This window comes from Schistocerca gregaria, chromosome 7 (assembly GCF_023897955.1).
Source record: "Schistocerca gregaria isolate iqSchGreg1 chromosome 7, iqSchGreg1.2, whole genome shotgun sequence".
NCBI lineage: Eukaryota > Metazoa > Arthropoda > Insecta > Orthoptera > Acrididae > Schistocerca > Schistocerca gregaria.
The window spans coordinates 380,531,355-380,558,045 of record NC_064926.1 but is presented as its reverse complement, the minus strand read 5'-3'; the positions used below and the strand labels follow the sequence as shown (position 1 = coordinate 380,558,045).

General features: G+C 44.2%; 1 protein-coding gene and 1 non-coding gene across 2 annotated transcripts in view; both read right to left on the bottom strand.

The window, feature by feature from the left end:
* Nucleotides 1-5,099: 5,099 nt before the first annotated feature.
* The window catches only part of LOC126281866 (venom carboxylesterase-6-like), a 117,922-nt gene continuing 96,330 nt past the window's right edge, over nucleotides 5,100-26,691 (bottom strand). The window contains exons 8-10 of the mRNA XM_049981136.1: nucleotides 21,857-21,980; nucleotides 9,899-10,031; nucleotides 5,100-5,333 (exon numbers count right to left, since the gene is read on the bottom strand). Coding sequence (XP_049837093.1) covers nucleotides 5,186-5,333; nucleotides 9,899-10,031; nucleotides 21,857-21,980 — 405 coding nt within the window. The 3' untranslated portion in view covers nucleotides 5,100-5,185. The remainder of the gene's footprint in view (nucleotides 5,334-9,898; nucleotides 10,032-21,856; nucleotides 21,981-26,691) is intronic.
* Nucleotides 18,989-19,095, bottom strand: LOC126282678 (U6 spliceosomal RNA). The gene has a single exon (XR_007551366.1). It is a non-coding gene; the product is annotated as a U6 spliceosomal RNA (small nuclear RNA).

Genomic DNA, 26,691 nt, shown 5'->3' with positions numbered 1-26,691 from the left:
TTCAACTTTTTTTCGACGGTACTCTAGGATGTGCAAGCGATTTCATGCTCACATTATGCCGAAAGCTAACACACAACCCAAAATTTTGCAGCGCACGCCGTGTGCCGCATGCATTACGTGACGACGTGACTATAGAAATTCAGATACCTGAACCCGTTGGTGTCTTAAAACTTATTTCAGAAAGTCAGGGGACGCCACACTTATTCGTCATTGATAAGTAAAATGTGAAGATTCATCTTTTTGTGGATTTCTACCGTTAGGTTAATTCACAATCATTGATTGTGTGTGTGTGTCTGTGAAATCTTATGGGACTTAACTGCTAAGGTCATCAGTCCCCAAGCTTACATACTACTTAACCTAAATTATCGTAAGGTCAAACTCAAACATCCATGCCCAAGGGAGGACTCGAACCCCCGCCAGGACCAGCCGCGCCATCGATGACTACTGCGCCTTAGACCGTTCGGCTAATCCCGCACAATCATTGATTAATACCCGCTTCCACATACAGAGAAAATTTAGGATTGTTTATCGACGAGGACAGTTTATCTCAGAAATTGATCTTGCAGTATACTATCTTAGGGTACCACTGGAGGAAGAGAGAAAGAAAATTTTTGTAGTGAATATTCATGTCAGCTTTTTTAAATATCAACGTCTACGTTTCAGAAGTGCTTCAGCACCTGTGTCGTTTGAAAAATTTCTCCAACAAGTACAGTCCAAGGTGCCTTCTTCTCTAGTTATCTTGACGACATAACTGTCTCCGGAAAAAACACCGAAATGACGCCTTAAAAATTCGGACTGTCTTTCAACTTTAAAATGAGACTGGCCTCAAACGTAATTTTCAGAAATGTTCTTTTTTCAACAAAGTGATTGAATACTTACGACATATTATCGACAGCAATGGTGCTCGTCCTTCGACGAAACATCTGCAAGCAATTCAGCAGATATCATCTCCTACCAATTTACGTGAACTTGGAGTTGTTTTTGGAAAACTGATTTACTACACAAAGATCATTCCTAATGCGGAGCACATTTCCGTGTCTCTGAAACGCCTACGACCTAAAAATATTTCGTTCCATTGGACAAAATACTGAAAAATGCATTGCTTCGTCAACCTTGCCTTACGCAGTACGATCCGCTTAAACCACTTTTACTTGCAGTCAGTGCCTCGTCCCATGGCATCGGGGCGGTGTTATCGAACAAAACTCACAAAACAGAACGCATATGCTTCCAAAACTGTGAACAGTCCACGGACTAATTATATAGTCAGCTGGAGAAGGCAGCCCTAAGTATAATTTATGGTGTCACCAGATTTCATCATTACCTTTACGGCCGAATTTTTTCCTGGTCACGGACCATAAGCCTTTGACTGGACTGTTTCATTCTTCGAAACACGTTCCCGACAATACGTCGCGAAAGCTTCAACGTTGGTAGAAACTTTTGCCAAATTATCAGTATGAAATTCTGTGTCACCCGACTGTACAAACGCAAAGGGCGACACATTGTCTCGTTTACCTGTCGGCACAGATGCAGCGTTTGACGCATCGGAAGCTTCTTGTTTACGTATTGATTATTTAATTCCAGACACTGGATTCTTTTCCTATTGATTCAAAAAATGGCTCTGAGCACTATAGGACTCAATATCTTAGATCGTAAGTCCCCTAGAACTTAGAACTACTTAAACCTAACCAATATAAGGACATCACACACACCCATGCCCGAGGCAGGATTCGAACCTGCGACCGTAGCAGTTCCGCGGTTCCAGACTGCAGCGCCAGAACCGCACGGCCACCGCGGCCGGCTCCTATTGATTCACAGCGGATAGAACACGCCATGGAGAATGAGTAATCACTACGATTGCTAAAATGTGACATTCGCATGGGTTTGCCCCGCTCTCAGAAATGTATTCCCGATCCCTTAGTGCACGGCAACAGCTTATCTCTTCTGAATGATGTTCTCCTTCATACACCTACCGAACATACAAGAGTGTTAATCCCGCCTCGTTGCAACATCAAGTGTGAAGACTTCCACATAGAGCTCACTGGGGAACAGTTCGCACTAAGCAGCTGGCGCGAAAACGTAGTACATGGCTTGGTTTAAATAAGCACAATGTTGCGCTTCCGCGGGCAACCAGGCGGCACTGCGCCAGGAATTTTTGTCCCTGACTTATTCTGATATTCCATTGCAACACATCCATACAGACTTTGCTGGCCTCTTTTGCCAAACACATTGGTTGATTATTGTCGATGTCTACAGTAAATGCCTTTTTGTTATTCCAATGCAGCTGACGAATGCCGCCAGCGCTATCAAGGTGTTCGCTTCTGTGTTTTCCCTTGAACGCTTCCCACAACCAATGGACCTCCTTTTTCTCCCATTTGCACAGTTTTGCAAACACAATGAAACACAGCATATCAGCACAGCACCAATCTCGGCACAGCCTAACGGCGTTTCCGAAGGTACGTAAATATCAAAACACCAAGCTTTACATTCATGTGAAGATGCCTTATTGATGTTTCTGAGCTCATATGACACTTTACCTGCCCCTGACATTTTGGCGGAGGAACGTTTGCATGGGAGAAGCCATTGGACCTTGTTGCACTATCTTAATCCCTACCGCTGTGGTCCAGCCTCAGATTCACCAAAACGTTTCAGCTGAACATCAGATTTCCATATTGGGTGTATAAAAAAACCACATTTATGGGAAGCCAACGTTGTTCTCAGATCAGCTGGCAGAGCGCAGTGTACTATTTGCGGAAGCATAGGCACGCGTCAGCGGCACCAAAATCAGCCTCGGCATAAATTCAATGCTGCTGCCGTGTATTCAACTGTTTCAGATTCCTCCACTGCACGATATCTGGCCGCCACGTCGTTACAGCCACATCCGACCCTCGCAACATATGCTCGTTCCGAATTTACCGGGAGGTTGCCTGCACTCGCGGCCGTCTCACCGATGAACTCTATGTCTGCCCACTTGCGACGTCGTTGCCGCCAACGCGGCAGGTCGCCGCTCTCACGGACATCAACGCCGTCACCGCAGGCTAGTCGCCGGCACCCTCCGCGCCCCTACCTGTGTCATAGGATGCGTCCTGCACCTTACTTTCCGGGGCAGTTTCCCTGGCTCTTCCAAGACGTGTCTGCTCTGACCCCAGCCAAGCAACCAGCCACATCACTATCGACGCCATAGGTCTCGCTCCGTAGCGTCAAAGTTGGGCGGGGAGGGATGAGGTATTGGCCGCAACCGGTCGGCCACACTTTCAAATATGGGCGAAGCCAGCTACGCAACCGCGTTTCCTACAGCCGTCACTGTGGCACGAGGGTGCTCCCACGAAAGACTCCGCCACTGCCAATGAGCTTCAAGCATCCGCTCCCTGGAGCTTCAGCGGTGGGTGTACCTCAGTTAGAACATTCATACACTGATCGCATTTTGTGTACTTGCCTGTTGCATAACATTTACAGACTTTCAGAGTGGCCAGCCTCATGATGTACTGGATATTTATTGCATTGAAGACTAAATGTAAACGTCGTGTGACTAGGGCCTCCCGTCGGGCAGACCGTTCGCCGGCTGCAACTGTTTCGATTTGACGCCATTTCGGCGACTTGCGCGTCGATGGGATGAAATGATGATGATTAGGACAACACAACACCCAGTCCCTGAGCGGAGAAAATCTCTGACCCTGCCAGGAATCGAACCCGGACCCTCACGATTGACATTCTGTGGCGCTGACCACTCAGCTGCTGTGGGCGGACAATTGAAGACTGACTGATTTGTAAATCAGTGGTATCTGTGTATGTTTCTACATTCAAAGGTACTGTTACCAACTGACGCTGCAACTATAGCAATAAAGTTATGTATTATTTTTACTATTTGGTATTATGCGTAAAATAAATTAATATCTGAATTGTCTGCATATGAACAGCAACTATTCTTTGCCCCTGTATCCACTAAAGGACCGCACGCATGCAAGGAAGTTCTAACAACTTTGGCTAGAAAAACTTTTGGAAATGTTATCCAAGCGGAGCCTTACATTCCTTCACGACACCTAGAAACCTGACTGACGTTTCGGCCGTGGCCTAGTAGGCTGCCAGCTATGTACAGGGATTGCGTCATTATTCGTCAGCACTGCTCAACGCTGACACGCTATTTCGCGAAGACGCCAATCCCCATAAGAAAGTGCCGGCCAGAGTCAATGAGGGTGGAGTGTTTGCCGCTCCAAACTGCAAAGCGATATGTTCCGAAGCTAATAAGGACGTTGTTTGTTATAATGAGTGTTTGCACTGGACAACTTCGACTTCATCACTCGCCACCCCACTCTCTGCAAAAATATATTTGTAGTAGAATACGATTCAACAGGCTTCTTTGATCAGCGATTACCAGTTCAATTACTGTGGATATCCACAGAACCATAGCTTACTTCAGTTTGAATGTAAACAAACATAGCTCTTAATCGAGACTGGATGAACGTAAGCATTGTTAGGCAAGTGTAATACGTGCAAAAGAACACCAAATCAAAGTATGGTAATTCTATTTGTACTGTTATTATTTCAAAGTGACAATGATCATTCTTCAAATACGTACCTTTAATATCTGAAAAGTATAAGAGAGACAGATTCGTATTTGGCACATGGTCAGGTTTACTTCTTAACGAAGCATATTCTCTCAGAAGCCACCAAACTCGATTCCGATAGCTGAAAAGCATACGTTCTCAAGTCTAAAGAAACGAGTACAGTCTTATTACAAGCAAAAAGAGAATTTCCCTACTTCATGAAAACAAATAATAAATTAATTAAACACATCTTTCTGTCTATAAGTGAGTACACTTTTCGCACTGGCAATGATAAATGTTTCAGTAAACAGTAAGATGCATTTCGGGAGCCATAGGTATTGGATTTTCGAGTCGAATACACAACTTTATGTTGGAAAGGTGTATCCAAGCACGATTCACGAAGTTTTGCCAACACAGACGCTCCATTGTAGTGCGTAGGTATTCCTTGTGGTAATGTGACTCTTCATGGCCAATCCGTACTGTGTTTCGTAAAGTGCTATTTTACATATTCCATCAGTAAGTGAACGCCTGTAAATGACTGAGAAATGGATGATACAATTATTTAAACGGAAAATGATGTTTTATTTAAGTTCACATTGATGTGAAACGAACTGAGTGTCTGAGACGACATATAACGTCCTTCTTTAAACAGGCAATATCTGTTTCCACAACTCAGTGCGGTCATGGAGAAGATCTTGGTTCGTCTCAAACTCCAGCCGCATGTGCAGGTAGTTGGAGGCTTCGGAACTGTACTTCTTCCACGTGACTGGGTTTCCAGAAGGAGCAGGGTCACTGAAAATAAAAATAAATTAAAACTAAAAGCAAACAAGATGATGGTAAACATACACTTGGATAATTTACGGCTGCATCAGAGATGATTATCTCTACAGAGGGGACGGGCATAGAATATCGTCGTATTACCATACCACCTGGCTGTAAGTGTGCCGCGAATGACAACCAAAGAGGTCCTGCTACGAAAAGATGTGGCACCCCAGACTATCACTCCTGGTTGATAGGCTATATGACGGGCGACTGGTTGATACCCCACCGCTATCCAGAGCGTCTTTGCTGGCCATCGGGGCTTAGTACGAAGCGGAACTTATCACTGAAGACAATTCTACTTCGGTCCATGACAAGGCAGGGTAAAGACATCGGGAGACGCTCCTGACAACAGTGGGATACCAAGCAAACTGTCGCCCACCATAAGGCCCAATAACCAGCAGAGGTAATCTGTGGTACCACACCTTCTCACAGTAGGACATCTTCTGTTGTGGTATACGACACCCTTACAAAACAAAAGTACGTTGACAATTTTCGACGCACCGTTTTGTTGCCCTCATGACAATTCACCCTGGTATTCCATTATAGCAACCTAATTCCCTCTATCACACGCCAAGAGTTTCGTGGGATCTCTCCCCACCTGGGAGAGTTTGGAGCTTTACAGGTAGAGCCTCCAAACAGTTAGGGTTTTGACGATCTAACACTCCAGTTGGACAGAATTTGGCACGATACCCTCAGGATGGCATCCAGTAACGCGGGTCTTCTTTTCTTTTTTGTCGTTAAGTGTATACTTGCATATATCCAACAAATACTTGAGAACTTAGGATAGAAGACCTACTCTGAAGAAAGTGGCAGGCGTAAAAGAGGAATTCCTGGAAGGATGCACCAAGTCTACTAGACAATGATTCTCAACTATTTTAAGAGCAAAAATTGGAACCACCAGCCATTGGGTCAGTATTATCGCTGATGATAGCAATTAGTGCAACAGCGTACACTCGTGTTCTAATCGAAAATATACTTAAAAGGAATTTCCCTTGGAGGTCGAGATCAGTGGAGCTGGACAAAAAGGTAAGTAGCTTAATAAAATATGCATATGTTGCCAATTTCGCAAGCATACTTTGGGTTTTGGCTATGTGTAATTAATTTGTGTCCAGTGTCGAAACATCGATAACGTATTTCCGGGGTCACCTTCAATGCTGCCAACCCGCAACACAGCACCGTTATGCGGGACATCACTCCAGCCCCGCAGGCGCACCAGCCGGAGTCAGGCGAACTTCGTTGACCTACAGGAAGCATGATACTGCAGAGAGCAAGCGCAAGATCAGTGAAGGTCGTCACGTCAACCGACTTTTTGTTGCATCCTCGGCGCCGTTTTCCTCAGCCAATCGGAGCCCAATAGCTATCAGGTGGACATCAGCTCGCCTGGCGAGCAGCAGGCAGCTCTGTCTCCGCCAGCAAAATCACAAGATCGGCAGCATCACGCCTCCGCCAGGACTTGACGTCGCACTTGCCACGCCGGACCATCGCGCATCACGACCAGCTGCTCCAGCCTTGGTCTCTGATACTGGAACTCCTTGCACTGGGCCCGCCGGAGTGACCGAGTGGTTCTAGGCACTACAGTTTGGAACCGCGCTACCGCTACGGTCGCAGGTTCGATTCCTGTCTCGGGCATGGGTGTGTGTGATGTCCTTAGATTAGTTAGGTTTAAGTAGTTCTAAGTTCTAGGGGACTGATGACCTCAGAAGTTAAGTCCCATAGTGCTCAGAGCCATTTGAACCATTTTCCTTGCACTGTTCGTGAGATGGAACCTTAATTTTCCGCCTACTTTTCATGTCTAAAAAGGTAGTATGTTCCGTTTCCAAAAGAACTTTCCAGAAGGGAGTCTCTCGGAGAGATTTACTTGTGTCGTTTTCCAAGAACTTTAAGCTGTCCAAGAATTCATTCCTTTATTTTCAAGACGATCTTTTTTTGAACTGCTGTAGGATCGCAGAACTTATATTTGTAAGCATAAACTGATTAAGTCTACATGGATAATCTGCAAATCACATTCAAGTGCCTGGCAGAGGATTCATCGAACCACCTTCACAATTCTCTATTATTCCAATCTCGTAAAGAGCGCGGAAAGAATCAACACCTACATCTTTCCGAACGAGCTCCGACTTCCCTTATTTTATTGTGGTGGTCGTTCCTCCCTATGTAGTTTAGTGTCAACAAAATATTTTCGTATTCGGAGGAGAAAGTTGGTGATTGGAATTTCGTGAGAAGATTCCGTCGCAACGAAAAACGCCTTTATTTTAATTATTTCCAGCGCAAATCTTGTACCATTTCTGTGAAATTCTCTCCCATATTTCGCTATAATACAAGACGTGCTGCCTTTATTTGAACTTTTTCGAGCCGGCCGCGGTGGTCTCGCGGTTCTTGGCGCGCAGTCCGGAGCCGTGCGACTGCTACGGTCGCAGGTTCGAATCCTGCCTCGGGCATGGATGTGTGTGATGTCCTTAGGTTAGTTAGGTTTAAGTAGTTCTAAGTTCTAGGGGACTAATGACCACAGCAGTTGAGTCCCATAGTGCTCAGAGCCATTTTTGAACTTTTCGATGTACTCCGTCAGTCCTATCTGGTAAGGTTCCAACACCGCGCAGCAGTACTCTAAAAGAGGACGGACAAGCGTAGTGTAGGCAGACTCCTTAGTAGGTTTGTTACATTTTCTAAATGTCCTGCCAATAAAACGCAGTCTTTGGTTAGCCTTCCCCTACAACGTTTTCTATGTGTTTCTTCCAACTTAGGCTGTTCGTAATTGTAATACCTAGGTATTTAGTTGAATTTACGGCTTTTAGATTAAACCTATTTATCGTGTAACCGAAGTTTGAGTTCCTTTTAGCACTCACGTGGATGACGTCACACTTTTGGTTATTTAAGGTCTATTGCCACTTTTCGCACCATTCAGATACCTTTTCTAAACCGTTTTGCAGTTTGTTTCAAACAAATCAATAAATTGATTTTTGAGCGTAATCAACTGACTTACTGTGAAAGTGTCCCAAGCCTGGACACTTCAGTCGAAGCCCACAAGAATTCTCTAAGACAAACATGAAAGAGGATTGAAAACCACTTTCGAGGAAAAATAATGGTTCACACCACAACTTTCCTTTGCTATGGTTTTTTCAGTGAGGCAGATCGACTTCCTCATTCCAAACCGAATACTTACATTTCGTTGCTGTCCCACAATAACATTCGCTGAAATATTAACGTAGAATTTTACGACAACTGTTCGGAAATTTATTCTGTTAATAATAATATTAATATTAATAATAACAGATATATCGGTAATCAAAGAGCTTTTTATTGCATACAACTTTAAGCTAAAACTGTCAGCTATTTTTCTTCTTAATTGCACACCACATTAAACCACTTTTATATCAAGGGCGAGTATTTCAATGCCCTAGTACACAATTCTGCCGCCTATGTGCTAAGCCCTGGTTTGATTCCATCTTTTTAACTCATCATCATCTTCAAACCATTGTGATTCTCTTCTTTTTTCACATTCAGAGACAGGTGACAAATTCTGCTTTTCAAATCAGGGCTGTATCTAGAAGAAACCCTTAAGCAACTTTTACTTTCGTGCCGTGGTGCAGCATCTAGAGTTACCGTGTGCATAAAAGGACGCCAGGGCTCAACATATCAAGCCCTTTATTCTGGATGGCTCTTATGAACTTGTTCAGTATTTCAATGTAAATTTTAGACGTTATTGCCTTACAACAAGGAATACCCCACTCTGTCTCAAAAATAGTTTCACTAGCTTTTATACAGATTTCGTTTAGCGGCACTTTAAAGGCTCTCATGGCGAGATGGTGAGGTCTCATACCATTCATTGGCTTTTTGTTTCCAGATTGACATACGCAGCCCCCATTTCATCCCTTTTCTAATAGTGATAGAGGAATCTGTTTCCTTCTGCACAGTACCGCATCAGAAACGGCACTAATTCTCTTTGTTGTGTAAACATAAACCAGCATTTTGGGACAAATTGTGCACAATGTTTGTGATTACAAAGTTTGTCACAACTTCGTACAGCACTACCTGCGATTTCCGCCTAATAATTCTGTAATCGTGAACCGATGATTATATCTGATACTGACATTAATTTTTGCAGATTGTTCATTTGTCAGCACCGATAGTTTGTCCGCTTTTTTAATCTTCATAAAAATTCGTCCTACTTTACCGAAACAAACGACCGCATTTTCATACATCGCTGTCACTCATTATTTTCTCTCCATAAATCCCACAAATCATGAATCAACACATCATTCAAGTTCAGAAAAAGAAATACAGAATGCAATTCGCAGATGGTGTTATTTTCGATGATAGTGGCCATTTTATTTTATAGTTCCGATTCAAAAGAATGGTTCAGTAACCTTTCCGCGGCACTAACAGACTCGCAAAGAGCCGGGCGACACAACTGTGACGGAATCCCTCCCCTACCCCAACTCTTGGGCCACCAGATATCATCAGTGCTTAACTTGCCGAACAGCCCTCTTCATTAGTATAAGCGTGTTTAGCATAAACGTTACTAATAAAGTACTTACCGGTACTTAGCGAAGTTTGTCCAGAGAGTTGCCAGCAGCTGCAGCACCTTCCAGTCGCCGGACTCAGGGTCCTTGTTGGGTCCCCCGTCCTCTTGCATAAACAGGTAGTAAGTCTCCTTAGCGTGTGCCATTCCTGTGAAATGTATCTGCATTAGGTCAGTACAAAGCAACAGAAAAGTTTATCATCTTTTTTTGTCATCAGTCTACTGTTTTGTTTGATGGTTTGATGCGGCCTGCCACGAATTCCTTTTCTGTGCTAACCTCTTCATCTCAGAGTAGCGCTTGCAACCTACGTCCTCAATTACTTGCGTGACATATTCCAATCTCTGTCTTCCTCTACAGTTATTGCCCTCTACAGCTCCCTCTAGTACCATGGAAGTCATTCCTTCATGTCTTAGCAGATGTCCTATCATCCTGTCCCATCTCCTTATCAGTGTTTTTCACATATTCCTTTCCTCTCCGAATCTGCATAGAACCTCCTCATTCCTTACCTTATCAGTCCACCTAATTTTCAACATTCGTCTATAGCACCACATCTCAAATGCTTCGATTCTCTCCTGTTCCGGTTTCCCCACAGTCCATGTTTCACTACCATACAATGCTGTACTCCAGACGTACATCCTAAGAAATTTCTTCCTCAAATCAAGGCCGGTATTTGATATTAGTAGACTTCTCTTGGCCAGAAATGCCTTTTTTGCCATAGCGAGTCTGCTTTTGATGTCCTCCTTGCTCCGCCCGTCATTGGTTATTTTACTGCCTAGGTAGCAGAAATCCTTAACTTCATTGACTTCGTGACCATCAATACTGATGTTAAGTTTCTCGCTGTTCTCATTTCTACTACTTCTCATTACCTTCGTCTTTCTTCGATTTACTCTCAAACCATACTGTGTACTCATTAGACTGTTCATTCCGTTCAGCAGATAATTTCATTCTTCTTCACTTTGACTCAGGATAGCAATGTCATCAGCGAATCGTATCATTGATATCGTTTCACCTGGTATTTTAATTCCACTCCTGAACCTTTCTTTTATTTCCATCATTGCTTCCCCGATGTACAGATTGAAGAGTAGGGGCGAAAGGCTACAGCCTTGTCTTACTCCCTTCTTAATACGAGCACTTCGTTCTTGATCGTCCACTCTTATTATTCCCTCTTGGTTGTTGTACATATTGTATATGACCCGTCTCTCCCTATAGCTTACCTCTACTTTTTTCAGAATCTTGAAGAGCTTGCACCATTTTATATTGTCGAACGCTTTTTCCAGGTCGACAAATCCTATGAACGTGTCTTGATTTTTCTTTAGCCTTGTTTCCATTATTAGCCGTAACGTCAGAATTGCTTCTCTCGTGTCTTTACTTTTCCTAAAGCCAAACTGATCCTCACCTAGCGCATTCTCAATTTTCTTTTCCATTCTTCTGTATATTATTCTTGTAAGCAGCTTCGATGCATGAGCTGTCATGCTGATTGTGCGATAATTCTCGCACTTGTCAGCTCTTGCCGTCTTCGGAATTGTGTGGATGATGCTTTTCCGAAAGGCAGATGGTATGTCGCCAGACTCATATATTCTACACACCAACGTGAATAGTCGTTTTGTTGCCACTTCCCCTAATGATTTTAGAAATTCTGATGGAATGTTATCTATCGCTTCTGCCTTATTTGACCGTAAGTCCTCCAAAGCTCTTTTAAATTCCGGTTCTAATACTGGATCCCCTATCTCTTCTAAATCGACTCCTATTTCTTCTTCTATCACATCAGAAAAATCTTCACCGTCATAGAGTATTTCAATGTATTCTTTGCACGTATCTGCTCTCTCCTCTGCATTTAATAGTGGAATTCCCATTGCACTCTTAATGTTACATCCGTTGGTTTTAATGCCACCAAAGGTTGTTTTGGCTTTCCTGTATGCTGAGTCTGTCCTTCCGACAATCATATCTTTTTCGATGTCTTCACATTTTTCCTGCAGCCATTTCGTCTTAGCTTCCCTGCACTTCCTATTTATTTCATTCCTCAGCGACTTGTATTTCTGTATTCCTGATTTTCCTGGAGCATGTTTGTACTTCCTCCTTTCATCAATCAACTGAAGTATTTCTTCTGTTACCCATGCTTTCTTCGCAGCTACCTTCTTTGTACCTATGTTTTCCTTCCCAACTTCTGTGATGGCCCTTTTTAGAGACGTCCATTCCACTTCAGCAGTGTTCCCTACTGCGCTATTCCTTATTGCTGTATCTACAGCGTTAGAGAACTTCAAACTATCTCGTCATTCCTTAGAACTTCTGTATCCCACTTCTTAGCGTATTGATTCTTCCTGACTAATGTCTTGAACTTCAGCCTACTCTTCATTTCTACTATATTGTGATCTGAGTCTATATCTGCTCCTGGGTACGCCTTACAATCCAGTATCTGTTTTCGGAATCTCTGTCTGACCATGATGTAATCTAATTGAAATCTTCCCGTATCTCCCGGCCTTTTCCAAGTATACCTGCCCCTCTGGTGATTCTTGGACAGGGTATTCGCTATTATTAGCTGAAACTTGTTACAGAACGAACTAAATTAGTCGTTCTCCTCTTTCATTCCTTGTCCCAAGCCCATATTCTCCTGTAACCTTTTCTTCTTCCCCATATCTGCATTTCAGTTGCCCAGGACTATTAAATTTTCGTCCCTCTATACATACTGCATTACCCTTTCAATATCCTCATACACTTTCTCTATATGTTCATCTTGAGCTTGCGACGTCGGCATGTATACCTGAACTATCGTTGTCGGTGTTGGTCTGCTGTCGATTCTGATTAGAACAACCCGGTCACTGAACTGTTCACAGTAACAGACCCTCTGCCCTACCTTCCTATTCATAACGAATCCTACACCTGTTATACCATTTTCTGCTGCTGTTGATATTACCCGATACTCATCTGACCAGAAATCCTTGTCTTCCTTCCACTTCACTTCACTGACCCCTACTATATTTAGATTGAGCCTTTGCATTTCCCTTTTCAGATTTTCTAGTTTCCCTACCACGGTCAAGCTTCTGACATTCCACGCCCCGACTCGTAGAACATTATCCTTTAGTTGATTATTCAATCTTTTTCTCATGGTAACCTCCCCCGAGGCAGTCCCCTCCCGGAGATCCGAATGGGGGACTATTCCGGAATCTTTTGCCAATGGAGAGATCATCATGACACTTCTTCAACTACAGGCCACATGTCCTGTGGATACACGTTACGTGTCTTTAATGCAGTGGTTTCCATTGCCTTCTGCATCCTCATGTCGTTGATCTTTGCTGATTGTTTCGCCTTTAGGGGCAATTTCCCACCCCTAGGACAAGAGAGTGCCCTGAACCTCTATCCGCTCCTCCGTCCTCTCTGACAAGGCCGTTGGCAGAATGAGGCTGACTTCTTATGCCGGAAGTCTTCGGCCGCCAATGCTGATTATTTATCAAAATTTAGGCAGTGGCGGGGATCGAACCCGGGACCGAAGACGTTTTGATTATGAATCAAATACGCTACCCCCTTTTTTTAAGATTTTTTGTAGAGTAATTTCCCTTAAAAAGCCCCTTAGGAAAATGGAACTAAAAAACCTCTAAGTGCCACCGCCACTTTTCATCCTATAACAAAAAATCTGATCCACTTCAGGCGTTGGCTCCTGAGTAAATCCACCCCAGAGAGCTGCCTATATATCAGGGGAAATATGGGAAATCAAGGTTAGGGCTATCCTTTGCCACTTCTTTTTTGTTATATGATTACATTTTGGGAACGTGTACAAATGAGAATTCTAGTAACTAAGTGTTACAAGTAAGTGTTACAACAACAAAGGTGGCATAAAAGAGTAATTCAGAAATAAAAAACATAAATCACTGATGTAATTCCAACTAAAAGTTTCTTCAATAATGTAACTGGTTCCACTTGGAGACTTTGAAGGGCATCTGCAATGGAGGCATTCAGCTTCGCTAGTGCCTCAAGGAAAACAGCATCCTTGCAGCAGCTTGTCTCTTCCTTCGCTCATGGCTGACAAGGCAGAACGTTCAGCCGTTTGTGTGATGCGGCACAGAACATTAACCGCAGCTCGGCACTCCCCATTTGAGTGGGGGTTTAACGAAAACGCTGCGTAAATAATTTGCGAAGAGCGTACGGTATTTCGGTGTGCGTTCGAGGGCATTGTGAGCATTTTGCAGGAACCACCAGTAATCAAGCTGCTCTTTCTCTCCGTCGCGAAAGATGTAGGCGACGGTAAGTCCTTTGAACCATGTAAGCGCATGATATTTTACAGCCGGAAAGTAAGTTCCATCGGGACAGAGTAGGGTCTGAGGGTCAATCATATCAGGTGTGACCCGGAGGTAACAAGCCAATATCTTCTGTGTTAGTCGCCAAACTCCTGACGATGATGCGCAAGTAAAACAATGTTCATCACTATCCAAAAGGTGACAATCTGGGCAATAAGGGGAGTCTGCCAGTCCAATAGTGTGAAGTCGCTGTAGTGTGGCATATTTTTTGTTGGCGATCTGATACCACTTCGAACGCACCGTGGAGGACAGAAAGTTGTGGTGTATCGTTTTCCACACTCTTGGCCAGTGAACCGTAGGGTACTTGTTTTCCACCACGTTATGGGGAACAGCACACAGAAGGCTGATATAAAAATCTTTCGCCTTTGGTGGACGCGTGGCGGAGAGGTTCGAGCTGACATAGCTGTAATCAAGAATGAAGGTCGACACATGGGAGAGCTGTGGTGCGACGTGCACAACCGACACTGGCGGGACGTTAGAGACTGGCATCAGAACCTGTAGTAAACGACTCGTGAGAGAGGTATATTGACTTTTCCATCGTTTCCTCATGTTGCTCATGTAAAGGCTAGCTGCTCTCGCCCTGCCGTTGACCAATCCCAGCCCTCCTTTGTGCACTGGGAGGGTAAGAGTGTCGTATCGTACTTTAAAGATATGACCTGCGGAAACGTAGTAACTGAAGGCCGCTTGAAGCCAGCGACCTATCTGCAGTGGTAGTGGGAGGACTTGTGCCACGTGGTTGAGTTTTGATGCCACGTAGAGGTTCAGGTATTCAACACGTTGTAGCTGGTTCAAGTCCCGGAGCAGGTTCTGTCGCACCATTGCGCGTATGATCTGTAATAACCGTCAGTAGTTTGCTGCAGCTGTTTTACGTACATCTTTCTTGAACGTGATTCCCAAATATCGCAGATCAGAAACTGGTGGGAGGGGAGCGAGGGCTTCCGGTCCGAGACCACGCCCAATATCCAACGCCGTCGACTTGTTGAAGACTGCCTGCGGCCTGTCCGTATCGCTCAATCCAGGTTAGTACGCTTTGAACTTCGTCATTGGAACGAACCAGCAGTATCAGGTCGTCAGCGTATGTCCTATAGCGAAAGGTGACGTCCCGCAGCGTGATGCCAGATAGGCGGTGGTTAAGGCCCCCTAGGAGTGGCTCGAGTGCGATGGCATAAAGGTAGGTAGAAAGGGGACAACCCTGTCGTAGAGACCTCTTAATGGGTACTGGACCTACCGTCCTTCCATTGACCTGGACGTGTGAGCTGGCTGCGGTCCAAAGACGCCGTAGGGTGTCGATGAGGCCCGGGGGAAATCCCATACAATCCATCACTCGTAGGAGGAAGTTGTGGTGCACTCTATCAAAGGCGCGGTTGAAATCTACGGAGACGATCGCCGCTCTCAGACGGCACGCAGAAGCGATTGCTATTAAGTCCCTGCAGTCACCGGTGGCCATGTGTATGTTGGCTTCTCCCCCCTGCGACGTCTGTTCTGGAGCGAGGATCATCGGCAAAGTCGTCTTAATACGGCTCGCCATAATCCTGGTGAAAATCTTGTAATTGGCGTTCAGCATTGTAAGCGGCCGATAGTCGTTAATCGATAGCCCTCCACCTGGCTTGTGTACCGGTATGAGAAGACCTTCTACAAACGCTGGCGGCAGAACATAGTCTGGAGACATAAGTTCGCGGAACATTATAACCCAGCGAGGCATCATGATGTCACGGAAAGTCCGGTAGAATTAGATGGGCAATCCATCAGGTCCAGGAGACTTATTGGCCGCACCTTTGTCCACGGCGTCTTCGACTTCTTCGAGTGAGATTTCCTCTGTTAGTGCATTCACGGTAGCCTCGTCGATAGTACGTGTTACCTGCTGTAACACTTCAGTAGTGGCCTCGTCATCGACGATTCTGCCGGCCGCGGTGGTCTCGCGGTTCTAGGCGCGCAGTCCGGAGCCGTGCGACTGCTACGGTCGCAGGTTCGAATCCTGCCTCGGGCATGGATGTGTGTGATGTCCTTAGGTTAGTTAGGTTTAAGTAGTTCTAAGTTCTAGGGGACTAATGACCACAGCAGTTGAGTCCCATAGTGCTCAGAGACATTTGAACCATTTGATTCGACGATTCTCTCCTTGTAAAGATGACGAAAATGATCCTCCACCGCCTTTACTATGGTTGCTTGGGTCGTACATAAGCGACCGTCGTGTGTCCTGAGTTGTGTGATTAAATGTTGGCGTTGTCGGCGCTTATCCGCCACAACGTGGTGCATAGTGGGTTCCTCCGCAAACGTTCGGTCGTGCCGTCGCGAGCGGACGACTGCACCTTCTAGTCGGCGCTTCGTCAATGATAGTATGTGAGCCTTGATTCTGCTTTGATCATGTTGTCTCTCCGGGGAAGGGGATAAGGCGTCGAGGTTCCTGAGTGCCGCGTAGTAAAAATCGAGGGTCTGTCGATGCCACGCAGTCACGTCCTTGCCATATTGTATAAGTGTCCTACGGATTGCTGGTTTGGCACAGAGGAGCCACCACTCCAGGGTCGAGGAGTATCGAGGGTGGCGGCGTTCACAGTCAGTCCACGTTGCTGCAACTCGCCGACGGCAATCCAGGTCCTGGAGATGAGTTATGTTGAGCTTCCAAAAGCCATTGCTGCGCCAGACTTGATGGGGGCGTAGGTGTATAGTGCAGATATAGGCACTGTGGTCAGAATAGGCTTGAGGCCATAGTTCGGCGTCCACCACACCTTGTGTGAAATCTTGTGACACATATATGCGGTCGAGTCGGCTGGCCGAATGACTGGTAAGATGAGTGTGGCCAGAGCGGTTGCCGTGGACTTTTTCCCACGTGTCGCACAAGTGAAGTTCTTGGATCATCGCACCCAGTTCCGGACAAGGCATGTAATGTGGGGTTTGGTCCTTGGGGTGAAGTACGCAATTAAAATCGCCAGCGAAGACGCTGTGGTCGTATCGTCCTAGGAAAAGGGGAGCGACATCTGTGGAGTAGAATCTGGCGCGGTCGTGACGTCTTGTGGTACCCGACGGCGCGTAAACATTAATGAATCGGGTGTTGAGTGCCGTAAATGCTATTCCTCGCGCGGAGGGAAGAAACGTGATGTCGGTAACTTCAATATCTTCACGCACTAATATTGCCACTCCGGTATCTGCAAGGCTACCGGGCGTCACATGTGTGGTGTACCCGTAAAAGTGCGGGAGTGCAGACGTTTTCACTTCTTGTAGGAAAGCAAAGTCAACCCCCATGGCTCGTATGGTTTCTTTCAAAAGTTGGATCTTGACAGGAGAACTGATCATGTTGATATTCATTGTCGCCAGGCGGTAAGCCTGGCAACGAGTTGTTTGGGCGCGGTTATCCGTGGTGAAGGTGGAGAGAAGCGAACATCGGATGTGATGTCACCCACCGCCGAACGTGGTCCTCCTTGTGCTGCTTATGCTGCATGATCCGGCGGCGCCTCAGGTGGCCGCGGGTCGGGATCTTGTGTCTCGACGTCCTCGGCCCACGAAGCGGGCGCGGATGTCTGTTCATGGTCCATAGCCTTGGAATGTTTGATAGTAAGGGACCGGGCGACTTCGATGCCTGCACAGGTACCTTGCCGCTGCTCACTGTTTCTGATGGTCGAAAGTTGCATGTTTTTCTGTCTGTTCTGCAAGGTTGGAGTCAGTGGAAACAGCTTCAGCTCGCAGCTGGCTTCTTGAGTGGTCAGTCGTTCTTCCCCGGCCGAATGCGAACCGCTGTGTTCCGACACGGTCCGACGACGCCGCTTTCGGCGTTTCGGTGATCGCTGTTTCCGTACGTGGCCTTCATTGTCAGAAGACGGCACTGACTCATGCTCCGCCGGAACAAACGCTTCGGTCGGTACAATAAGGGAATCAATTGCCATCTTACTGGCGTCAATGTCTGTCGCGTTCGGTAGCTCCAGAGTCGTAGAACTATTTTCCACCACTGGCCAGGTCGGCGGATCATCCAGGTCTTTGTCCGTGGAAAGTGATTCTTGTACCGCTGAAGCGGTCGGCCGTGTCTGTTGTGTAGAGAACGTCGTGAGCGCAGCCGCGTAAGTAACGGGTAGAATAGTCTTCGCGCTGGTGGTGCAACGTCCTTCGGTGGGAGTTGTGTGATCCGACGCTGGAGGCACTCGGAACGAAGGTGACCTTCCTTACCGCATCCGGAACACGTCTTCGGCTGGCCATCATAAATAACTATGGTCCGGCATCCTCCTATCTGTAGACTGGATGGCACGTGTCGTTGGAGATCTATGAGCACTTGGCGTACTCCATTGAGTACTGGATACGTCTTAAACTGGGTCCATTTTTCAGCCACGTGTTCGTGTGCCGTGCCGTAGGGGCGGAGCGCCGCTACAACTTCTGCCGCCGGGAGTTCAAATGGAAGTTCGAAGATGCGTATAGTCCGAGGTCCCATTGCGGCATGGCCGACCTCGACGTTGCCAACATTGCCATCTGCGTGGCAGAAGCGGAGTTCTTGTTTCATCTCTCGAAGCACCTTGTCGCAAGTGGTTTCGTTTATGAGCTTTACATAGACCGTGCTACTGACGATCGAAAAGTGAATGCCGACAATGTCGACAGCCGGGATCTTGGCTTCCTCTTTTAAAAACGTTCGACTTCGAGCACCTTTGGTCGGGTAAAGTCGTTCCGAAATGTGCATTTCAAGGTTGATCTTCTGTATTGGTTTGCCATGGTCTTGGAGCGCTACGGCGTCACGTTAGTGTCGGCCGAAGAAAGTAAACAAGGCTCGCGGGCCCTCTCTGCCAGCGGAGAGCACACACCGCACGTCCGCTTCGCTAGGCTGCGAGAGCCGCACTGTTCGAAAAATGTGGAACGCTTCACGATTTTGCGTGTCATCCTTGCGCAGGGGCCATGTTAATCTTCTCTGTATCGTTCCAATTTTTGTATATGTACCGCCGAAGCGAGTAGGATCATCTACTAGGTCATAAATCCCTTTACTGAGCTACATACGGTGAGGTAGGTAAGACTGATGACCCAAAGATACCGAGAAAATGAAGATAAATATATCGGACTGCTGTTTTCTGTGTATTATAACCGACTACGTGGCCAAGTTTCTGAAGTGTGCAAGCAAATTTAATATTATAACTGCCGAATTATGATACCAACTTCTTTTCTCTTTTCTGCAACTTAGTATGTACATTTTCTGTGGCCTTATGCCCAATGGTTCAGTTTAACATTACTGGCCTCCAAGGTCATCGGACCTGACTGTATGTTTTCGGTGATTACTATTGCACGTCAGATAATTCACAACACGGTCTTCTTTAACTCAGTGAAGTGTGCAAGTTCTGGATACATCTGTGCTGGTCAGTCTTAGCTGCCTCGACATGTATTTTTTGAGGACCATGTCATCCATACCACTATATAAAAACCAGGTGTTGTTTAACTTTGTTAACAAAAATATCGAAAATTTCTTACACTTCCTCTTATAAACTTTCGGACGGACATAAGTTAAATATTTTTTAATGAACGTGATATGTATCTGTGTACACACTACATAAAGCGGAAACGTTGCTAGGAAAAATCTCGGAAAGTTCTTGACCCATTTACTTCTAACTTTTACGTGATAGTCAGATAAAAGTTCTGCCAGATATTTTTGTTATATAATAAGAATTCCACTATGTATAAGTAGTTGCTTAATGTTGCACCAAAAATCTCTCGACCAATTCACTTCAGATTTTAAAACAAGGCTCTAATAAACGTTTAGATGGACTTAGGCTACATATTTGTAATATATACGGTATATAAATAAATCTACAATAGAAGATAGAAACGTTTTTAGCAAAATTCTCGAAGTTCTTGACCAATTTACTTCCAATTTTTACACGATGCTCTAATAAATATTCATACTGACATAGGTTGTAAATTTTTTTAAACCACAATTTGCATGTTCTCTGTTAAAATAACTGCGAGAGTGAAATTGCTGTGCTGCGAAAATATACAGATACTAACATTTTCGGTCAGTTTCAACTACGATAACAGGGCCTATAAACCATTAGACAAATGGGTTCTCTGAAATTTGTTCTTTCTTTTCGTACATAATTGTAAAAAAAAAAATTGCCTACACAACGTTCTCTTTGCTTTGTTATCTTCCCCACAGTTAGTTATAATGGAAAATAGTAGTTTCTATGACTTATTGGATTATGATTAGAGTACCACTACGGACCTGAAGCATCTGAAACGTTGTAGTCCCACCCATTTGTAGATCAAAACTTTGCAAATTACTCTCACTGAAGCCACTATCCTCACAGGTCCAGCAGCTGGACAGGCCTCTCTCATGTCTCACACACCTGTGACACCAATCATTTTCCCACTCATTTTAAGTAAATTTAACTCCCAATCAAGGTTTTGTTCGCAGTAACTATAAACAAAGCTCATGGTCAGAGAGGGGTGGGGGAAGAAGAGATAGACGGAGGGTGGACATAAAGAGGCGAAGGAGAAGATGGTCAGAGAGAAAGGAGGAGGAAATGGAGAGTATAGTGGGAGGACGTTATGGAAAGAGAGAGAGAGGAGGTGGGAGGGGGGAGGAGGAGGAGATGAACAGAGAAAGAGATGAGGAGGAAATGAACAGACAGAGGGGGCATAAAGAGATTAAGACGTATATCCAATAATCCCCAGACACATTTAGCAATTGCAAAGCATTACCGGTTTCACTAGTAGCAAGTAAAATATGACAGCAACAAATATGTCGTTCATAATTCTGATCCAAATACATTATGAGTAACAGAGAATGTGTGATATGATAATATGATGTAAACGGTAGTTTTTGGATTGTTTGGGGGAAGAGACCAAACAGCGAGGTCATCGGTCTCATCGGATTAGGGAAGGACGGGGAGGAAGTCGGCCGTGCCCTTTCATAGGAACCATACCGGCATTTGCCTGGAGCGATTTAAGGAAATCACGGAAAACCTAAAGCAGGATGGTCGGACGCGGGTTTGAAGCGTCGTCCTCCCGATAAACGATAGTTTCAGAGTACTTAGAAGCAGGTGCTAAATTCAAGAACTAAGAGATTATCATACCATGTAAAGACAGAACTACCAATGTGAGGTCAAATTTCAGATCGGCATGCTTGAGTTCGTAAACCATAGACTGAATTAAGATCACAATTTTAAATGGTTTCCAGACAGGTTAAACCTGTATCCAAGACTTGGGATTAGCCGAAGTCTAGGAGTTTGTGTCCACAGTGAACCTTCTACTCTGCAGCAGAGCCTGTGAATTTCTGAAACCTCGTACTAAAATTGTTTGTTGGAATAGGCGTCGAATCGGAAACACTACTTTCCGTAAGCATTCCAGTCCCAACCCACGATACGAACTCATAGCCTGAATTCTTCCATTACCTGTCTCCTACCTTTCAAACTTCAGCGAGGCTGATCTTCATACTTTGCTAGACTGGAAATCCTCGAAGACATAATATATCTGCGGAATGATAGAGCCTAGGACTAGGCGACTTTTTCCTGAATGGATACTTCACTCTGCAGGGGAGTGTGCGCTGTTTATAAAGTCCGAAGCCGGTTACAGTGTGTGGCATTCCGGGACCTGAACACGTAACTTTGCTTCTTGGAGCTCTGACGGGGGTTCTACAGTCTTTGGTATTACATCATTTTCATACTGGAACAACAAAATTGCTTTCATTCCATTTACGTTTGTGAATCTTTTAGAGGAGAATTCTTACCGTATTCTATCGCGCCGTAGCCATCGTAGTCGAAATAATAGAAATAAATAGGCAAAGTACTTGTGTTTGCCACTGTCCTTGCAAATGCCTGGGTATCTTGGATGAAATACAGATCGGAAAGCATCTGAAAATTAGAAACAATATAAATTTATAATTAGTGTAAGGAGTAATATATAATACAAAATTTTAATTTTTCGATTCTCTTGCCATCATATGCATGGCAATCTGTGCTGAAAGTAGAATTACTAGGATAACTGTGAGTAAATTTCGTTACATTGTGCAGGATTAATTAGTTAAGGGGATAAATTATCAGAAAGAATTCGGTCAAAAAGATCCCCTGACCAGACCCTTCATCTTCAAACATCACAGAATACACCTACAGTGCTAGCATTTACTTGCTGATGTGAAGTGACTCTGAAACGTTTGCTGACTGGTGTCAGAACAAAGCAGGGAAGCGTTACAAACAAGGTGCCTGTACTGTCCTTCAGAGTAATCAGCATTAGCTACTTCTGACATCGGTTGTAAGTCTGTTGGACACCGTCAGCAGACGCTTCTTGTGCAATTGCTCGAAGCACCGTGGTCACACGTTGTTGGGTTCCACAATGTTTACGCGCTCAACTTTCTGGCTCAGCGCAAGCTGACTGTTCTTCAAAACTCTCCTAATTCCCCACATTTAGCACCAACATACAATGTTTCGTTTCTCCGCCTTAAATTATTCCTGAAAGGGATTATGCAAGAAGAGTCTGTTGACAGTTTGCAACAGTTTTACAACCGATGTCAGAAGTGTATTGTAGCTAATGATGATTCGTTTGAGTATCAATAAATGTATTTCTTTTGTAACTGCCGGCCGGTGTGACCGAGCGGTTCTGGCGCTACAGTCTGGAACCGCGCGACCGCTACGGTCGCAGGTTCGAATCCTGCCTCGGGTATGGATGTGTGTGATGTCCTTCGGTTAGTTAGGTTTAAGTAGTTCTAAGTTCTAGGGGACTGATGACCTCAGTTATTGAGTCCCATAGTGCTCAGAGCCATTTGAACCACTTTTGGTTTGTAACTATTGTTTCATTTATTTTATGAGAGGTTCCTCAAACTTTTCAGACGCACGTTGTAAAGTGCTACGTCTAAAAGTGTACGTTCTATAACACATTTTGTTTCACAACTGTCTGTTCTGAAACGGAAAACTCTCTCCAAATTACAAATGGTTCAAATGGCTCTAAGCACAATGGGACTTAACATCTGTGGTTATCAGTCCCCTAGAACTTAGAACTACTTAAACCTAACTAACCTAATGACACCACGCACATCCATGCCCGAGGCAGGATTCGAACCTGCGACCGTAGCAGTCGCGCGGTTCCGGACTGAGCGCCTAGAACCGCTAGACCACCGCGGCCGGCTCTCCGAATTACAGGTTTACTCATTCTCGTGTATGCTGGAATAGATTCGTTGTAATTGAAGACACCGTTCCACCAGGCTATAACTTCAAACTGTATTTTCTTAAGCGCCGCTAGTATCGTAGTGTCCGGCACTACATTCGATACTAGCACAATTTTAAGATACCAATTTATTAAGCCTGCTGTGTCCTCCCAGAAGTAACTGAAATGAATTATGAATGTAGTTCTTATAAATCTTTGTTTTAGTACGTTGACTGGCGATTTGTTAAATAAAATAATCTGTTCGAACAATACATTTTAAACGTATTTGAGCTCTCTTTTAAATTCACATATTTATAGGCAATAAAGACTGTTTCTTATGCATATGTCTTAGATTCTGCACATAGATCGCGTTGTTGGTAAGCAAGGTTTTGCTACCGAAACGAAGGTTATACTATTCATAAGACCATTCATCAGATAGCTTTAGAAACTGTTCGTTGTTATTTGGATCACTAGTAATTGTTCTATTACTGAAAGAAATTTCCGTAGCATTACCATTTTTATGCCCAGTGTGCCTCATTTGTCTGGTATTGCATTAGCTATGTCCCTATTTCGAAGCCAAAAAGAAAGATGTTGTGTAACCTTTCCTTCACAAATCTTGTAATAGTGCAGATATACAGGAAAATAAGTGTCACCCGTTTTTACGCAACTAGAACTCCGATTCTAGGTAGTGCCGTTTGCTGAAGACATAGCAAATATAGCAAAAAATGAGTGACAAATTTATTCACTTACCACAATATCATACTGTAGCTTACTTCGAACAGGATAGCACATTAAGATTGATAAAATTAAAAACTTCGACATTTTGACGTAAACTAATGCAGCTCATACTTTGCAAACTAGTACAGGAAATCACTTCACTTACCTTGGAAATTTTATTTACAAATAACAGTGCCAAAGAAGAAATAAATAGCACATCCCAAAAAAGTAAATAGTTGCTATTTGGCAACACCAAACTTATCCCAAAAGGAAGAAAGCTATGGGTTCGATGTCCTTCGAAGAAGAGGTCCTAAGAGATTAAGCACAAGCTGAGAATATCGAAGGATAGATCATGAAATTGGCCCATTTCACAGGATAATACGTATCTGAATGACCCTGTACCACTATTTCCTTTTTTTAAGTGACATTTAAAATCTACGATGCCAGTAAATAAATGACAATGGAATCCGACGTGTATTCTGTAAAGAATTTCCTTTTATATGCCATTCATACACGTTATCTAATTACATTTATGCCTTTCACCTGTGTGAGCGCGCGTAGCTCGGACATAAGTTTTGTTTTCCTTGTTTGCTGTAAAATAATCACTTCATTTATTTTACCTATCCGTTTTCATTATTTAAGAGAGTAATCACTTTCCTTATCTCCTTTTCATGAAAGCAATTTTTATTGTATTATAATAATTTTCAGACGTCAAATAAGAGGAGTTGGAGACAAATTGTTCGATGACGAAGCGACAGAACACTATTCGTGTTCTATCATTAACTCTTCGATAAACGGAGAGCGGACATTAATTCGCCTATCATTTCCATTACCTTACGTAATTTACTGTGTAAGAATTATTCTCTATTGATCGGTCACGCATAGTCGAAAAATGATATCAGGCAAGACATTCACTGGCTTGATACAGCTCCACTTTAAATTATATTGATGATGACCGGTGTGAGGTAACAAAACACTTAAACGTCAGGTTGAGCAAATGTTTTGCACCTACCGGCGCCTCTAGAAAGAGAAATTTACGCCATCTTCATTGAGAAGTGGATTACTGCCGCAATTACTGAACTACGCGAAGTTATACATTCTTCCTAATGTTTCGTAACGTCGCTTACTCAGAAACTTTTCTTGAAATATCCCAGTAAACAAGAAAGGTACGTTTCAACCACACGCAAGTCTGAACCACCGTCCTAGAGAATCCAAGTCCAATTTCTTACGACAGATCCACCATGCTCAGTACTTATCCCAAAGATTGAAAGATATGTCTATTCTAACACACGCTTTTGAATCTTGGACATTAACAACGTCAGGAGAGGTGAAACTCAATAACTTTGAAATAAATGTCTTGAGCGAAACGTTTGAAGGAACTCAATGTAAAAGAACAGAGAAAATTAACTATTAGGGAAGTCTATGACTTATATGAATCATGAGACACCGTTTCTAAAATTAAACGTATTCGTGACATATTGTTGGTGGAACAATAACCATTATATCCAGAATGAGATTTGCACTCTGCAGCGGAGTGTGCGCTGATATGAAACTTCCTGGCAGATTAAAACTGTGTGCCCGACCGAGACACGAACTCGGGACCTTTGCCTTTCGCGGGCAAGTGCTCTACCATCTGAGCCACCGAAGCACGACTCTCGCCCGCTACTCACAGCTTTACTTCTGGCAGTATCCGTCACCTACCTTCCAAACTTTATAGAAGCTCTCCTGCGAACCTGCAAGGCTTCGGTAGCTCAGATGGTAGAGCACTTGCCCGCGAAAGGCAAAGGTCCCGAGTTCGAGTCTCGGTCGGGCACACAGTTTTAATCTGCCAGGAAGTTTCAGTAACCATTATAGTATTGGAAAAGAGTAAGTGTGTGTCTACATATATTTTGCCTACTGACTATCGGGTTCGGCACACATAACCATCCTCAGGCCATCTCCTGGTACGCAGCAGTTGTGATTGATGATGATGTTTGGTTTGTGGGGCGCTCAACTGCGTGGTTATCAACCATTGCTCAGTCCAATCTCACCACTTTCGTGAATGATAATGAAATGATGAGGACGACACGAACACCCAGCCATCTCGAGGCAGGTGAATATCCCTGAACCCGCCGGGAATCGTTGTACTTGTTTCCCAAGTAGGCGTGTCAAATGCTCAAAGAAAAATTAAACGTAGAAGAACTTGTTCGTTTGGACATGCACTTCGAGCTGCGGAAGATAGGAAAATCCACCAAAGATATGCAGAATATCGTCGAAAATGAATACCATTCCAAAGACCTGTAAGTAGGCTGTTTAGGTTTTTTATATTGGTATCGCCACGTAGCGCTCTGTATGAAAATCACTGGCTGTGCTGTAACGTATTGTTGTGCTACGGAAAAGGCTATCTCACTGTAGCTGCACCACAAAAGTTACTACTAAAACATGTTTTACTTTCAGAAAAACTGTGCAGATATACTGCAAAAACAACAATGTAAATTGTGTCACACATTAGTAGAGTCGTGATATAATCGTGTAGCTGTCAAATAAACCGAAAGCTAAGTCATCTTTAATCCCACAGAAATTATTTCAAATAAAGAACGTATTTTCAAGTAAACCAAAATGTTGCATTAAAATCTCATTAGTGGTACCAGTATATGTTCTAAGTATGTAAGCCTGATAGTCGTTACGTAATCGTGCAACTAACAAGCAAGAATGTACAAATAACAACAC